The 16771-nt window shown below is 41.5% G+C and overlaps 1 protein-coding gene across 1 annotated transcript in view; it reads right to left on the bottom strand.

Moving 5' to 3' along the window:
- Positions 1–986: 986 nt before the first annotated feature.
- Positions 987–16771, bottom strand: part of LOC146861242 (sodium channel protein type 2 subunit alpha-like) — a 784117-nt gene continuing 768332 nt past the window's right edge. Inside the window, exons 26-27 of the mRNA XM_085645402.1 lie at positions 16488–16758; positions 987–4844 (exon numbers count right to left, since the gene is read on the bottom strand). Of these exons, the coding sequence (XP_085501528.1) occupies positions 3649–4844; positions 16488–16758 (1467 nt within the window). The 3' untranslated portion in view covers positions 987–3648. The remainder of the gene's footprint in view (positions 4845–16487; positions 16759–16771) is intronic.

Genomic DNA, 16771 nt, shown 5'->3' on the forward strand with positions numbered 1-16771 from the left:
TTAATGTAATAATTAATATCCAATTCTGTGTGCCTGATGTATAATTCTGAAATGTATGATAAGTACTTTTATATATATGATATTAAATTAAATGTGTTCTCCATTCCACCTTACAGCACACATATAATGGTTTGATCTGCTTCCTTTTTGCTAGGTTCCATAAGACTAATGCCTGGTCCTTGCAGGCAGAAGTTAGGTGCAAAGTAAAAAATCTTGAAAATTACTTTCCAAAGATTTTTGATTCTACAAAATGCACTACTTAGTAGGTGTGAAGTAAATTTGCATTGCACGTGCTTGCCAACTCCTAGGTCGCTCCGAAGTCCACCTTTGTACATCAAGTGAAAATTTACATGTGCATAAAGTATACAAGCATTGCATACGTAAAGCATAGTTATCATACAGGTATACACTCACATAATTGAATTTCTTTTTACTTTGGTGAATCCGGCATACTGCAGTCGTCTGCATGGTACACATTTATTGTGGGTGTATGTCAATTTGGTAGCAGCTTTGTCTTTAGAGAAATGTCCCTTTCTGTTTATATTCAGCTTATAATTTATGCGGAAATCTAATTCACCAAATCTAAAAGAGCTATTGTTTCTTAGTGCGCCATTGTTACTTGCTTTAATTATGCATGAATTCGTGTGAAAACGTATGAAGGTTTTTGAAAGCCACTATTTCCATTAGGAATTAAAATAACATTTATCAATCCAATTCAAACCTTGATTTTTGCGAGGAGCACTGAGAAAATCAGAACCGTCTTTAAACTATTGATGCTGTCAGTGCAGATCTGTTGTGCGAGAAATTACTAATAGGGAAGCGCTCTGCTCTTTAAGCAGTAAATATAAACGAAAAAGTACTGAAGCAACAAATGTCATCCTTTGTTCATTCGGCGCACACACGTGCAGTGATTCCAGAAAGTACACGCATAGACCATAAAAGGAGAAACTGAGCTATAAGCCTTCAGTCTTTTGATATATTTTTTTAACAAAATGCTACAAATAAAATTACATGATTTTATACAATATTCATATTTTCTCTGAAAATTCTAACCATGTATTTCAAAAGATTGAGCACTTTGTAACATAACTATTCCAGTCTGGCTTTTGACCAAACAGTATCACTTAAATGATGTAAATGCGAACAGAAGTTGTTTAATAGTGCCAAACTATTGCTTAAAATGAACAAATTATGTCATTTTTAGATTATTTTTTTTTTACTTTAGCAGTGAAATATGGCTTCTCGAACTAAAATGCTTCAGACCAGTGGAAGAAGCTTGGTATAGCAGCACGGGTGACATCATCATGCAGTTGTGATGACTTTCAAGCTATGTATATTGGTGCAGTCTTACCCTTCTAAGTTTGCAAACTCTAATCACTATGTCACATATATAACACAATAAAGACTTTGCCCTTATCCTTGATTATTTGCTCAAACATTCACCGTGTGGTGAAATACATATTTACATAAGAGAAGCGATTTCATTGACACAAATGAAGTCAACCCTGCTGAAAGGCGAAGATAGCCGAAGAATACTGCGAGATAAAGCCGGACAGTATTTGTGAAGGTTATTTTGTTGATATTTGGTCACATAAGAATCCTAGGACAGAGTCACTCGGCGTGTTTTATACAGAAGAGCACTTTGACAAAAAACATTGCATCTGTGCCTCTAGAATTTAAGATTGTAGTTTGCGCTGACTGAGTGTACATACACAATTTCTAGCTGTGAAAAAGAAACAGGAGCTATTGCAGGCACATTAAGTGAAAAGATCTGCTTGGGCATGGCATAACCTACATTTTTGACGTCATCTACCCGAAGGCACCACAGCACATGAAAGACGTGTTGCTTTTAGTGACTTTATGGCCCTCATTTACTAAAGTTTGTGCACCCGCTTGCCAGCAGCGGCCTGTGCAGGTAAGAGCGGTGAGGCGTGGCGTAGATTGGGGGTGTCTTCGACAGACGACCACGCGTGAAAATCAAATAAACATTTAATTTGTCATCGTCGTTGTCTGTTGAAATCCCCCTACCTGGCCCCACTGCTCTTACCTGCACGGGCGCCTGCGGCTTGCGCTTGCACAACTCTATGCAATTTATCGCTGTACACATAGGGACTTAAAATGGTGTAAATTGTGTTACATAAGCGCCTATGCAAAACTAGGGGGCATATTAACAAGGGCCGGCGATAGATATCGCAAAGCGCGCTTAGCGCTTGCATATTTATCGCCGGCTATCTCTGGAATTTATCGCCCGGTTTGCGCGTTATTAACAACGCACATCGCCGAGGCGATAAAAATTCCAGAGATAGTTGGGATATCGCCGTTTTCCATGGTGGAAAACGGCGATATCTTAGATGATAGGGCCTGTGGTCTTAGCCACAAAATCCACCCCCCATGTTAAGTATGCCTTAGTCAGGAATTTAACAGATGTTAAATTCCTGCGTTAAGGCATACTTAACGCGATTTTAAAAATCGCTACCCTCCCTTGTTAATATCGCGAAGCTGCCTTCGCGATATTTTTCCAAGGGAGTCTTGTCAGGCACGCCTCCTTTGCATCTCATTAGCGATGCGATCGGAGGCGTGCTGCAAATGGGCGGTAAATCAGCAAGACACGCAATAGCGTGTCTTTGCTGATAAGGCGATGAAATTATCGCCGCTTTTCGCCCGAAAACGGACGCAAAAGCGGCGATAATTTCATATCGCCGCCTTGTTAATATGCCCCCAAGTCTGGGCGACATTTACATTACGCATGTGTAATCTCGCCTAATTTCAGATTACACTTGTTACGTGAATTTCCTGAAACTGCACTATTATGCCATGTTACATAATTAAGCAGCATTCAAGGCTGAAATTTTAACGAGAGAACTTGAGTACCAGAGCCTGCTGTGTGCTTGTGATTTTTTGTTTGTTTAGCACAAAATTCAGACTTATTGCACCTAAAATATAGCGCCAGATTTTAGTTTTGTACTTCAAATAATTATGTGTAATTTTACATAATTTGCCAAAAAATTCACGTAATTATGCAAATGTAAAGTACGCCAATTTCATATACCCTTACCCATAACTTTAGTACATGAAGGCCTTTGCTTTCTATCCACCAAACCCGTCACCATGAATGCACCATGGCATTTAGCAAATTACTTTAGCGCATACCCAACAGAAAAGTAAATTCTTGGTCCCCATACATTTAAAGCATTAAGTAGTCGCTTTTACCAACATAAAATCCAGTTACAAAAATAGTTACATCTAATTAAAAAAAGCGTCTAAATTGAATGTTTCTTCAGTCACGGATTTTTTGCCTCTTTGAAAGCATTAAAATATATGATAACGCAAGCAGTGGATATACTAATCACACTCAACAGCTTAATGCACAGACAGGTATAGATGTGTGTCATATCTGTTCTCTCCACAGGCTCAGTAGTTGCTTTGACTCTAGGCTCTTGAGCCATATAAGCTGGGAGGGACAACAGTAATCTCCAGCCAAGGTGGTTTTCCTGTTTTACAGATAAGGTCCCTTGACCAATGACCTCTGTCTATTTATAGGCACTGACCATAACTATGTAATGAGAGAAGTCATTGTAACATACGCAGGTTGCTTTCAAAGGCTGTAAACAATGTGCCACTCAAAATAAAACGTTTTGTGGTTGCAACTCATTTTTTTCGCTCCCTGGCATCTTTGCTTTTGTCTTCTCGTTCCGCTTTATCTTTTTCACATTTCTCTTTCTCTGACTTAGCTATGCTGTCATAAGAAGGTGGGGAAATGGTACTGGTGGAAATATCTGATTTGTCTGAGGTTGAATTTTCATTATATTTATCGAAACCAGTCCGTTCTTTGACGACTATTAAGTTTGTGCGTCTCCTCTCTTTTTGATATGCACATAAGGCTTCTTTTCTTACTTTTCGCTGATGGTATCGCCTGTAACATCGCTGAATGGAAATGGCGGAGAGCTCCTCTTGCTTCCGTCGTAAAGTGGTAGTTATTGGTTCATAGGGAACTTTTGATGGATTTGACGCCATAAAACGTTCTTCCATTGGTAGGCGAAGAGCATCCATTTCATCGCCTTCACCCAAAACCCTCTTTGTAAAAGCGAATAAGATGTCAAGGCAGTGAATCCTGTCACCGCTTACCATGGGCAAGTCCATCGCTACGAGCTGGACTTTGTTGGGTTTGGCAACGCGAAGAGGAGGATCCAGGGCATCTGCAAAATCAGACAGTTTGCTGAATTCTATGAACTGAGTTGCACCCGGATCAAACCTCTCCCAGACCTCATAGAACCTTTCAAAGTCATCTTCGCCCAGTGGCTCAGCGCTTTCTTCGGTGGCAACACTAAAATTCTCCAAAATAACAGCAATGTACATGTTTACCACTATCAGAAAGGAAATTATAATGTAACTGACGAAAAAGAAAATCCCCACCGATGGGTGCCCACAATCTCCTCGGGCCGTGCTGCTTCCTGGGTGAAGTATGTTTGGGTCGCAGTCTGGTGGCCCACTGTTCATAATCGGTGAGAGCAAGCCATCCCAGCCAGCTGAAGTAGTGATCTCAAACAGACAGAGCATACTATTGCCGAAAGTTTCAAAGTTGAACATGTCATCGATTCCACCTTCTCTTTTGACATAGGCAAAGTTGGACATTCCAAATATGGCATAGATGAACATCACCAGGAAAAGCAAAAGGCCAATGTTAAACAAAGCAGGAAGGGACATCATCAAGGCGAATAATAGTGTTCGAATTCCCTTTGCACCTTTGATTAGCCGCAATATTCGCCCAATTCTTGCTAGTCGTATAACTCTGAATAAGGTTGGGGACACAAAATATTTTTCAATCATTTCAGCTAGAAACATACCTGCAAGATAAAGAAAGATCATATAATTAACACAAACAACGTATTTCCTGCTACTTTAAAAACAAACAGCAATTATTAATACTGACTGTTAAGACATGTACTTTGCTAATGCACAGTTAATGTGTAATTAACAAAGACTTACATTAATGGACACCAAATTTTGTTAAAATGTTAACACTAGAGAACTTTGATATCTATACATCAAGCATTACAACGAGGGCTTTTGAGGATAGTAATGCACCTTACTTAAGGCCTCAAATGGAATGCTCCTGAATTTTTGGTGCGTAGGACCATCTAGGAAAAATACCAATCCTGCAGGGTGTGGTATTTTTCTGGGTCATTAGTACTACTCTCCCCTTCAAGCACCATTTACACATCCTTTGATCTCAGTCAATAACATTACCTCTTTCCTTTTACTAAGATCTCAAGCATCAGAATGAGTGCAGCAAAAGTGCCCTCAAGCCCCCATTCATTGTACACTCATTCCACACTTTTTACCCGTTCTGCGTCACTCTACATCCTCTCAGACATCTCCTGCCAAGTCAATTTCCATTATCAGGACTCCTTATACTTCATGTGTAGCATCCTACCTCTTCTTCAATCCATCTTTCAATACAGGCAGTGGTCCTGCCCATACTAATAAAACCCAATGCTGGCCCTTCACTCACAACTTTCATTTGGTCTTTCTACTTCCATTCTTCTAAAATGCTTAGTTTAATATTTTTTCTTCTTCTTCACTACTCATAATCCGCATGACCTTTTTCGATTTGTATTCAGAGCGTTGCACTCATTTGAAAGCACCCTCTCTAATGTATCGTAACCTTGATTCATAACCTCTACTCACCCAAACCATGTCTTTGCACCATTCAATAATCTCATTTACCACACTTTGTTGTCCACTCTAGCACATCCTGAGATCAAAGTATTTGATCTAAACTCGTCCCTCTTGTCAGCCCTTCCCAGTCTCAGGTGCAACTCACTCCACCTTGGAATAACTATCAGTGGGTGTCCCTCAATTTTCAGTCCCGGGCTCCCTCAACTTCTCACTTTATACCTCATATCGTAGCAATATCATTACATCTTTTGGCTTCACCTAACATCTCTAAGTAGATGATTCCCAAACCTTTTTCCAATTTCCTACTTTCAATCTTATATTCAAGGCACTAATCTATGAATGCTTTACAGCCACCCAGCGCTGGATGGCAGTGCACTATTTTATTGTAGAATATTCCATAGCAGAAATAAACGTTTTTCTGGCCTCCTCAGCCCTAGCTTCACTCCCATACTCTATTTACTTCTCCTGGACAGCTTTACTCTAACATCTCCGGTAACATACCTAGGGTACATTTCAATGAGCATGGAAACATTCATAATGAACACAGCTAGAACAGCCAGCTTTCAAAAACTCAATATACAGAAAATAGATAGGCTCAAATATTCCCTGCCATACAGCCAAGACCAAGCTTTCCTCACTAGCTGTTAGGAAACTTGATTAATGTAAGTTCCTACGAGTAGGTCTCCCCCCGATATTGTTTTAGAGGGCTGGATTACATTCTACAATTCAATACAAGAACTTTCTTTAATTTCCCTAGACATACTCCTTACCAAACCAAATTGTTGTTGACAAAAAATATATGTATAGCGAAGAAAGAATGAAGGAAAACTGTGCACTCCCATCTCTTTGATTTATTACCACGAACTCTGAGTGCTCAGTAATATTAAATAGAGGGGTCTCATACAATGGCAGGTAGTGAGATGAAAGCGTGATTGTAAAGGATAAAAGCCACCACCCACCTAGATGTAGCATGCTTCATCTTCAAGCCTCTCTCCACATTAGTAGAGATAATCTGACAATGTGGGCAATGCTCTGGGGGGACAGGGGAACTCTTATGATGGATATATCAGCCACTATGTGGTAGTGGGGGTTGGCTCTTGAGGTGTGGGTATAAACTAAAAGTGAAATGCAGAGGGTAACACTGCTAAAACTACCTATTGATAGAAACATTTTATTGGGGTTTCCAGTGGGTAGAGTTAACATGAAGGAGGATTGTGCTATCCTTATGGTGAGACCAACATGTTTGTGCACATCCAGGGGCTATTTTCAGGACCTACCCTCTCTTAAATCAACACTCGATTTGGTGGAATAAATTAAATAAATAAGTCTTCTGTTACAAAACCAAAGCATCCGTCAATGAAGCAGTGTTTTTCATCTTGTATATACCTAGTAGAGAAAATGTACATAAATCTAAGAGACAGCAACTCAGAAAATGCTTTTACCTTTACTATTGTTTAAGGTGAACACAAATAAGTGCCACTGCACACACATTTGTGCAAGATGTCTGAGTGAACACGCAACTTGCAAAGGATACGGTATTAAAAATAATATTGGAGCTACCATCTGTGCTACTCCTACTCAGATCTGATAGATGGTGCTAATACAAACCAGAACAACTTCAACGTATGGAAATGTCATATCAACGATATAACTGGGAAGGTTTTGCAAATAGTTCGAAATACTTTATCACTCGGATTAACGAATGCAGCCTCCATCTGAAATTTACTGATCTCTACACACGATGGCAAGCTGAAGTCTGTAGTATACCTGCAGACAGGAACTTCTCACTTCATTTTCGTAGTATCCATCTTCGTTCTCTCTCTGAAAATCTTCTTGTTGGCCAGTTCCTTTATCTCATAAGGAAATTTCTGATTTATGCTCCTACGAAATTCATGCATATGTCTTGACCAACCAACTATTAAGATGGACTTAAGATTCTAGGCCCCTTAGAACACAAGGCAAAGAATGGACTGAGCAAGAACAACAGATCACCCTTAATTGAGAGAAATATGAAACAACACTTTGTGTGTGTTAGCACTTTCAGTGGCTTGCTAACAGAATTAAACATACGATCAACCGTAACTGGCATATTCTGATTACAGGCAGTATGGCACTTGCAAGACCATTGTTCGGATTTAAAAGAAGCTGTAATTTACTAGACCTACTTGTACATACGAGACCTAGACCCAGGAGACCAATAAGTCATACTATACAGACCCCATTATGGGACTTAACCAAGGGTACAGGACACCATCCCTGTGGCATCTGCATCATTTGCCCTTTAACTGAGATAAGTAGTACTCTGGACCTTGGTCTTTAGACACCCTGGATACTACACGAGCATGAAACAAAAAATAATAAACCTTACTTGAGAAAAATGTGAAACAACACTTGTGCTAGTACTTACAGGCATGTTGTCTACTATAATTAAACGTTCTTAGAACACACACATATTTTTACTAAAACTCGCAATACCTCTGCATCTTCACTGTCAACATGCCCTTTTCCATACATTACAAACTGCCCTTATTACGGCGTCTGGGTCAATATACCATTCCTACAGATGGAAAGCACGACGAGGGAGACATCAGGCATGCTTAGGCCTTACATCATATTTTTTATTCATTTTGAAAACTTTTTATAAGCATGTCAGGCCATGCAAGGCGCACACCGCCTGATTCAATTATTTTAGTTTCATCTTTCTTTATTGGTGATTTGGTACATAAATGGGGAGGAGTAATAAAGGAGTGGGGGACAAGGCATGCAGTAGCCCGCCAGGGCTAGTTTTCATGAGGGCGTGGTAGGGGTATCACTGGGACTCAACTATGAAGCTACGGTACCGCCGGGGATGGTCAGCTTGAAGTAGGATAGCTGAGATAGGGATAGGGCAGGAGGAAGGGAGAGAGGGGAGGGACATGGGAACAGGCAGAACAGAGAGAAGAAAGAAGGGAGTAGGGGGAGACAGGCAGAATAGAGAGAAGAGAGGAGGCGCTGGGCAAGTACAGTAGGAAGAGAGGAGAGAAAGAGGAGGGGAGTGGGGAAAGTGAGTAGGAGTGTGAGAGAGTGTCGGCCAATGGGGGCCAGTGTGATTTCACAAGGTCAAGGGGAGCCGTCGGGGCCCATCCTGACCACAGTGGGTCAACAGCATTTAGCGTCCATCGTACCATAGGAAGGGCGTCCAGGTGAGGAGGAAGGCCTCTGCCTTGTCCTGTACATTGTAGATGACCCACTCATAAGAGGCTGTGTGATACTGGCCGAAAGCCACTCTTCATGGGAGTGGGAGATGGGCGAGCACCAATGACGAAGGATGCAGTTCTTTGCCATAGCAAGCGCCACGTGGAAAAGGCAGTCCTCAAATCATGAGATGTCCGGGGAGTCCGAGAGGCCGTGCAGTAGGATCTGATTCAGTTATTAACATCATACCGCATGTAGTCTTGTTCTTGATGACCTTCCCTTTATTTACATATTTTGTTGCCTTACAAATTTCCCTATATATTTCTGCCATTTCAGAGGAGCTTCGCTCAAGATTTTTCTGAACCACAGTATTTAGCTGACATATTCTGTGGTAATGCGTACCTACCAATACGCCTGACATTACCATAGACGACACATTATATTGGTAATATTGTCTTTCCCATTGTCTCAAAACATGTTTACAGCCTGTCATAATATTTGAAGGACCATTTGGGTGCTGGTTAAGAAAATACTTAATACCATTTGCCATGAATCAAGTATTTATTCGCTAGGCAGTATCATTTACTAAATTGTTTAAGCTATGTTTCTACACATGAATTCTAATATGTGCAGTTAATTTCATTTTCAGCTTGGACCCATTCCTTCTGACATGCAGGGGACTGAGCGCTATGAGTTACGCCAAGGTAAGAGTAAGTCAATCAATCACAATCAATCAGGAGTTTGTAGAGTGCGGCTACTTACCAGACCAGTGAGGGTCTCAAGGCACTGGGGGAGACGGGGCTGCTGATCCGTCTAGGAGTGGAGGATCAGTCGAAGAGCCAGGTCTTGAGATCCTTCCTGAATTGAGTCAGCAAAGGGGATTGCCTGAGGTGGAGGGGCATGGTGTTCCAGGTCTTGGCTGCAAGGTAAGAGAAGGATCTTCCACAGGTTCTGGTCTTGTGAATCCGTGGGATGGTGGCCAGGGCAAGTTGGGCGGAGCGAAGTTGTCTGGCAGGTACGTGAAATGAGAGATGGCAGTTCAGATATGCTGATCCTGGATCGTGGAGAGCTTTGTAGGCATGTGTGAGGGGCTTGAAGGTGATTCTCTTGTTGACTGGGAGCCAGTGGAGTTGTCAGAGGTGTTGTGTTATGTGGCTGTAGCGGGGGATGTTGAGGACCAGTCTGGTTGCAGTGTTTTGTACGTTCTTAAGTTTTCGGAGCTGTTTATGGGTGACGCCAGCATAGAATGCATTGCTGTAGTCGATTCTACTGATGATGAGTGCATCTTTCTGGATTCTGTGGGGATCCATCTGAAAGTCTTTCGAAGCAGGCAGAGCGTGTGGAAGCAGGATGATGAAATGGCATTGATCTGGCTGTTCATTGTGAGCGAGGAGTCTAGTATGATGCAGAGGTTACGTGCGTGGTCCATGGGGGTGGGGATCAGATGATAATAACTCCATTCCTATATGTAAGGGGTATCCTTTGCATGTTGTATGTTCATAAAGACACTTTGTATGAATTCATCTGTAATATCACTTATTGATTTCACCTTAAACAATACTAAATTAGAAAGCATTTGTTGTCTCTAGATATTATGTACATTGTCTCTACTAGGCCATTGAAAAATGGAAATCTTTGTTCCACATATGGATACATAGCCTTTCTGTCGGCACCTTATTTATTTCACCAAATTGAGAGTTGCATTCACCCCACCTCAGGAAACTACACTGTCTCCCTATACACAAACACACTCTTTTTTTTTTTTATTAATTTGATTTGCCAGTACAACAAAAATTAAGGAAAAAATTACAATAAGCGTTACCAAATGGCACCCATCCCCCACCCCACAAAAGAAAGAGAAAACTTGCGTATGATTACGAGAAAAGAAAAAACACAGAAAACAGAAAACGAAGAAAAACACATACATTATCCTGACTGTACAAGCCAAAGACTCATTTTTTCCCAAAGCTCTAATCCCTTCCTCCGTCCCCTTCTTCCTTTCTTTGCATATATAGCGATTTTTAAGTAATATATGGCAATAAAGCGGGCTAACCATTGTGAGAACGATGGGGGCTCCGGATCTAGCCAGGAGGAGGCCACACAAAGCCTCCAGACAGCCATAGCAATAAAAATTAAGCCATCTCTTTTCAGCTGGGAGGACTCGGTCTGCGTTCCTAGCAAGATAATAGTAGGATTCAAAGTTATGGGCTGAGTTGTAACTTCCCTTAAGAATTCCTGTATTCTGTTTAAGGTGATGTAAAGTTTTAAACATGTAGCGAAGATATGAATAGAATTGACCCCATATTCCGCACATCTTGGACAAAGGGTACCTTCGCCAGAGCCCCACTTAGCAATCTTACTAGGGGTGAGATATAGAAAAAAAATAGTTTTAAAATGTTGCGACTGCAGTTTAGCTGAAATTAGAATATTCTGTGAAAGAGAGAGTGAGTTAAAAAAAATAGTGTTAGAAGTGTCAATTTTGCTGGACCATTTATCAGCTATATTCTGTAGGTCGTCGGGGGTCTGTTTGTTTATTATGTTATATAATAGACCAATTCGAGGCGAGACTGGCTTACGTATGATGTTAAGAATGTCAATTTCCCTGAAACCAGAAGGCCCGCCTGCCTTCCTAGACAAAAAATCAGATACTCAGTAGTATTTAAAAGCATCTTCATATTTGAGTTTAAACCTAATCAGTAACTCCGAAAAAGGGACCATCCCTTCATAGGTAACAAGGTCTCCTAATTTCAGTATGCCAGCCTTATGCCAGTCTGAGAAGTAATCCCTGCCAAATATGGCAGGTAGGTTAAAGTTGTTTAGTGTAGGAGTGTAAAAGTTAAATCTACCGAGCCCAAAAATTTTACGGATGCTACGAAAGGTTTTAAAAGAATTTAATAGTGTCTTACACCTCACCCTTTTGTAGTATCCGTAGGTGGTCTCCCGAAGTAGGCAGCCCCAGGTCCCCACGCCTTTTCAGCTATTGCTGGGATACACAAACACACTCAATTCAAACTCCTCACACACACATTCAAGGTACCTCACAACTCAGGCCCCATCTAACTGAACAGCTTCATCTCCTTCTACCAACCACCCTAGACACTTCTGCTCCACAGGATTCCTACTCGCACACATCCCATGAATATATAAAACCAGAGCAGGAGGATGGGTGTTTTTTTACATGGCTCCTAAAGAGTGGAGTTACCTTCCACTCCACACCAGAAGCTGAAGACCTGGCTTTTCAATTATCCAACCTACCATAGGCAGGGCTATGCACACTCATCTGCTAAGAGCCAGAATACCCTTGACTGTGATAGGAGCCTTTACAAATGGACATAATAGAGAACTGGTTCTCAAGAGAGCCTCCACAACCTTTTTTAGGGCAGTTAGATGTGTTGAAATATGTTGATTTCGCCATGAGTGTAGAAAAATCCCACTTCATTTTGACTCCATTCACCGGAGACCACAATAAAATTTGTTTCTCTGCGAGTAGGTAGTTTTAACAGATTTCCCTTCTGCATATCACATTTAGCTCCACAACTACATAGTGGCTGATATTTCCACCTGAAAAGTTCCCCATTGCCCCAAGGTTGTAGCCCACATTAATAAAGTATCTCTCCCAATGTAAGGAGGGGCCTGAAGATGAAGCATGTCACCTCAGGTTGGGTGAGTGCTTTCACCCTTTAAATTAAAATTTCATCACACTATCTGCCATCACACAAGACTCCATCGTTTAATGTTCCCCGGGCTCCCGCATTCGTGTTGACAAAAAATGATAAAATCAACTAATCCTGGTTTTCAGAGCCATAAATGGATACTCCCCAAACAGCCAACAAAAACAACCTAGCTACAACCAAGGCTCTAGGTACAGCATCTCTTTCCCAAACCTTTGGCATAATAAGGTCACTGGACTGGAACACTCTTCTAGCTGAGTTTCTTTTTTTTATTTTTAGATTTTATATTGTAACAGGTATGTCCCTTCAACTCAAGCTCTGTTACCAGAAGGTTCCTTCCTGCCTCTATTCCACCTCTCTTCTTAGATCATCACCGCTCACCATAGTTCATGGACTGGAAAGGTTAGTTTAGGTTCATGAAGGATAGTGGTAAACACCCTGTCCCAGCAGGAACCACAATCCTAGTCAGGGTAAGTTAGATACTCACCCTAGAATAAATTGTGCTCGCCCTCTGGTATCTTGGCACAGAAAAGTCAGGCTTAATTTAAATGGCAATGTGTAAAGTATTTGTGCAGTACTTTAAACAGTAAAACGGTATAAAATACAACAGAAAAAGGTACCACACCTAATAAGAAAAATAGAGCTTTATTTATTGAATAAAATAAGACCAAAACGACAAAAAGCCAATATGTATAACTAAAGTTATGATAAAAAAAAAAATGAAATTTAGAGCTTAAAAGAATAAAACTGGGACTATCTGGTCATGCTAAATCGGATCAAATCCAAACGTTAATGCTGACCGCAATGGAGCATGGGTCGGATACAGGGACCAGTCTTGGCCCTATGAAACAGTACTTTGGTTCGTGGTTGCATAGACATTGAGGATGAGTTGCGAGGAGCATAGGAGGCGAAGCGTAGATACTTTTCATGTCTGCATCGAGGTCGTCGTGGAGCAGCAAGTTGACAAACCGGACTTCACAGGTTTGGTGCCTGCGGTGTACAGGGGAGTGATACCTTCACTCCAAGGGAGCTTCTTGGTGATTTTTTGAAGGCTGGAGGAGCTCTGCAGTTCTTGGAGGCCTCACAGGGACAGAAAGAGACAGCACACTATTATTGTCAAGTCTTCCATGCAGCAGGCAGGGTTTGGCGCCAATTTCTACTGCAGGAGGGCATCAGTCTTTGGGCAGCAGCTCTTCTTTGTCTTTTTTCTTCTCTTGTCTGTCGAAACTGCTGTTCAGGTCTCGGGGTGCCACCTAAATACTAAATAGAGGGGGCTTACAGGGCTTCTTACCTTTAGGGTGTTCACACCCTCTAGTGATCACTACCAGTGGGAAGAGGCACTACCCTAACCCTGATAGGTTGATTTCCCACCATCCAAGATGGTGGAATTTCAAGAGAGGGGTTCACATTGCCTGTCCCACCCTAGTGGTGGTGTAGGCTAAGTGGGGACCCTCCTCCTAATCTAACTAATTTTCCTGCCTTTCCACCCACCAAAAAGTGGAGACAGAAAGGGGGCTTGGCCTCCACACTATCCGCAGGCTCCTGAGTTGGATTTCAGAGGTGCATCACCATTGAAGCACCACGCCCAGGAAGGCCATTCTTGTTCTGGAGGAGGTGTGAAGCACCTCCACCAAGAGTAGGCTTTGTCTCTGCCCTCTGAGAGTGCTGGCTCTCATCCCATGGGTCAGAAACATGTCTGGTGGTGACAGACTCGCGAAAACAAGCCAGAGACAACACCAGTGCTTGGTAGGTTTTCAGGGCACCCTCTAAAGAGTCTCCTGTGTGCATTTAATAATAATCCCCACGCTGACATCAGTGAGGATTATTAAGACAAGGGGTTTGGTACCAAACATCTTAGGGTACAGTGAAGCCATCATGGAGGTAGGAAACTCGTAATGACTAGTATCCAGCCCATGTACTCCTTATAGCTCCCCTGTGCACATACAATATCCAAGAAAGGCTCAGATATTGCAGGGTCATATCTGCTCATACAGATATGTCCACACATGGGAAGTAGTGTACCCTCCCTTAAGGCTGAAGGACCGAAGTAGGGGTGACTTCCCTATATCTCATGCAGTGTAGTGTATGAGAGAATCCCACACAGGGCTGTGTGCCATGTAGACTCTTTGGATTCCTCTGCACCAAGACAAGCAGCCTGCGATGGAAGTGTACATAGTCTTCTTGATGGGTTCCCAGGGTGGCAAAATGTGTGCTACTGCCCTAGGGGACCCTCTTCAGTCCAAATGCCATAGGTACCAGGGGTACCATTTACTAGGGACTTATAGGGGTAACTGAATTGGTGCCAATGGAGATAAACTTTTAAGGAAAGAACACCGGTACTGGGACCCTGGTTGGCAGGGACCCAGTACACATCAGTCAAAGTTGCATGAAAAAACAGGCAAAAAAGTGTGGGGGGTGGGTACTGCAACAGACACCCAGTTTCTCACAATATATTTTCAACATCTCATTAAATCCCACAGGTTAGGAAAAAGTAATAGAAATGGGTTTGATGGAAAGGATTAACCAGAACAGCATCAACATTTCTGAATTTCTGTCAAATCAGATACAACCATGTTATGCATCTGCATAATTGAAAGCTGAAAGAACGGTAACTATTTAACATGATGTGTCCAATGCAAGTCATGGGAAAACAGTGCTTTAAATTATATCCTTTCCTTTACTCTTTTAGGTATAGAAGATTTTTAAAACACAAATAAACTATGTTTCTCTCTCCCTTATGGAATACATAGTCCCTCTTTCCAAGTCACTTAGTAAGCATTGAAACCAAAAAGCCCTTGAGAGAGTTACCATGACCAGGTTTTTCCACCTAATCTTGTTTTCCACTATGCTATTAAGGACTTTACCATGGGTACGACTCACAGTATTCCATTTCAACCACTTTTTTCATATTACAATTTCCTCCACGTGTTTGCTGGGGAAACTTTTTCAGTGTTTGTGCAGAATTTTGAAGTTATTACACTACTCAGAATAAGGCCCACTTTCTTATAGATGTATGAAGTGTCTTGTAATGCATTTTAAAGTGTCCCAATTAAATATGAATAGCAAAAAGTCCTCAAAAGCAACAGGAACATGGAAACAGACTCACCATGAATACATTGAAGTTTTAATTCTTAAGGAATGCAGAAGAGTTTATTAGCAAATGTATGAGAGAGGTTTTCAACCATTACATTCTTTTGATCATCTGGGCCTGTATTGCATAAGTGCACATGTTGTGACAGCTCTATCTCAAAAAGTCATTCCCTTATTTGCACTGGGGTGTGATCCCATGCAAATGAGGTCATCTCTTTACCTCTGCACCCACACCTTATTATGGGCGCGGGCGGAGAGGTAAAGAATATGTCAGGAGGTGCACTAACAATGCGCCACAAAACCGCCAAGGCATACACTTACTGGTGGGTGCAGTCACTCATTGTACCCTCTATAAAGTGCAGGCGGGTGCCGCCAGCACAGTGAAACACATAGCGGATTTGAAGCAGCTGCTCTGTACTTAACTTGAATGCGCTACCTCCAGGGCAGCGCGTGATTGAGGCTGTCCTGAGGGCAGAGCATTCAACCTGATAGGGCACACTTTCCCTGTTTGTGCATGGCACACCTATTTGAAGGTGTGCTGTGGCGCAAACAGGGAAAGTGTGCCCTGTCCGTAATAGGACCCTTGTATTCTGCCAAATTGTTACAGTGAAACCACTGAATGTGTATGTTGAACCACACAATTAATTGAGACTTAGCTAGAAAACACATTTAGTAATGACCATTAGAAGGACTGCAAAAGGAAAGTGATGATCAATGTGTCAATGCCCTGCAGTGTTATCTTCATCCTTTGGCTGACATGCTATCAACCGCATTTAAAAACATGACGGATACTTTTAAAACAATTTAAAGTTGTTAGACGGATCTACGTTTCATCCAAATAGCCAACATTTTCAAAGGAAAATTGATTCTTACCTATAATGGAAAGAATAACGACAACAAAATCAAAAACGTTCCAGCCAATTGTAAAGTAATAATAGCGAAGTGCCATCAATTTCAACAAGAATTCACTTGTGAATAGGATAATGAAGATAAGGTTTATCCAGTACAAGTTGTTCTCCATGTCTTTACTCTGGTCATCTGTTTCGATCATCATGGTTATCATATTAAGGCAGATGAGAATCATAATAGTGATGTCAAAAGCTTGTTTTGTTACCACGTCAAAAATTATGCTTTGGAATGCGTTCTGGAAGAAAAAC

Source organism: Triturus cristatus, chromosome 3_1, assembly GCF_964204655.1.
Source record: "Triturus cristatus chromosome 3_1, aTriCri1.1, whole genome shotgun sequence".
In the NCBI taxonomy this organism is placed as follows: Eukaryota; Metazoa; Chordata; class Amphibia; order Caudata; family Salamandridae; genus Triturus; species Triturus cristatus.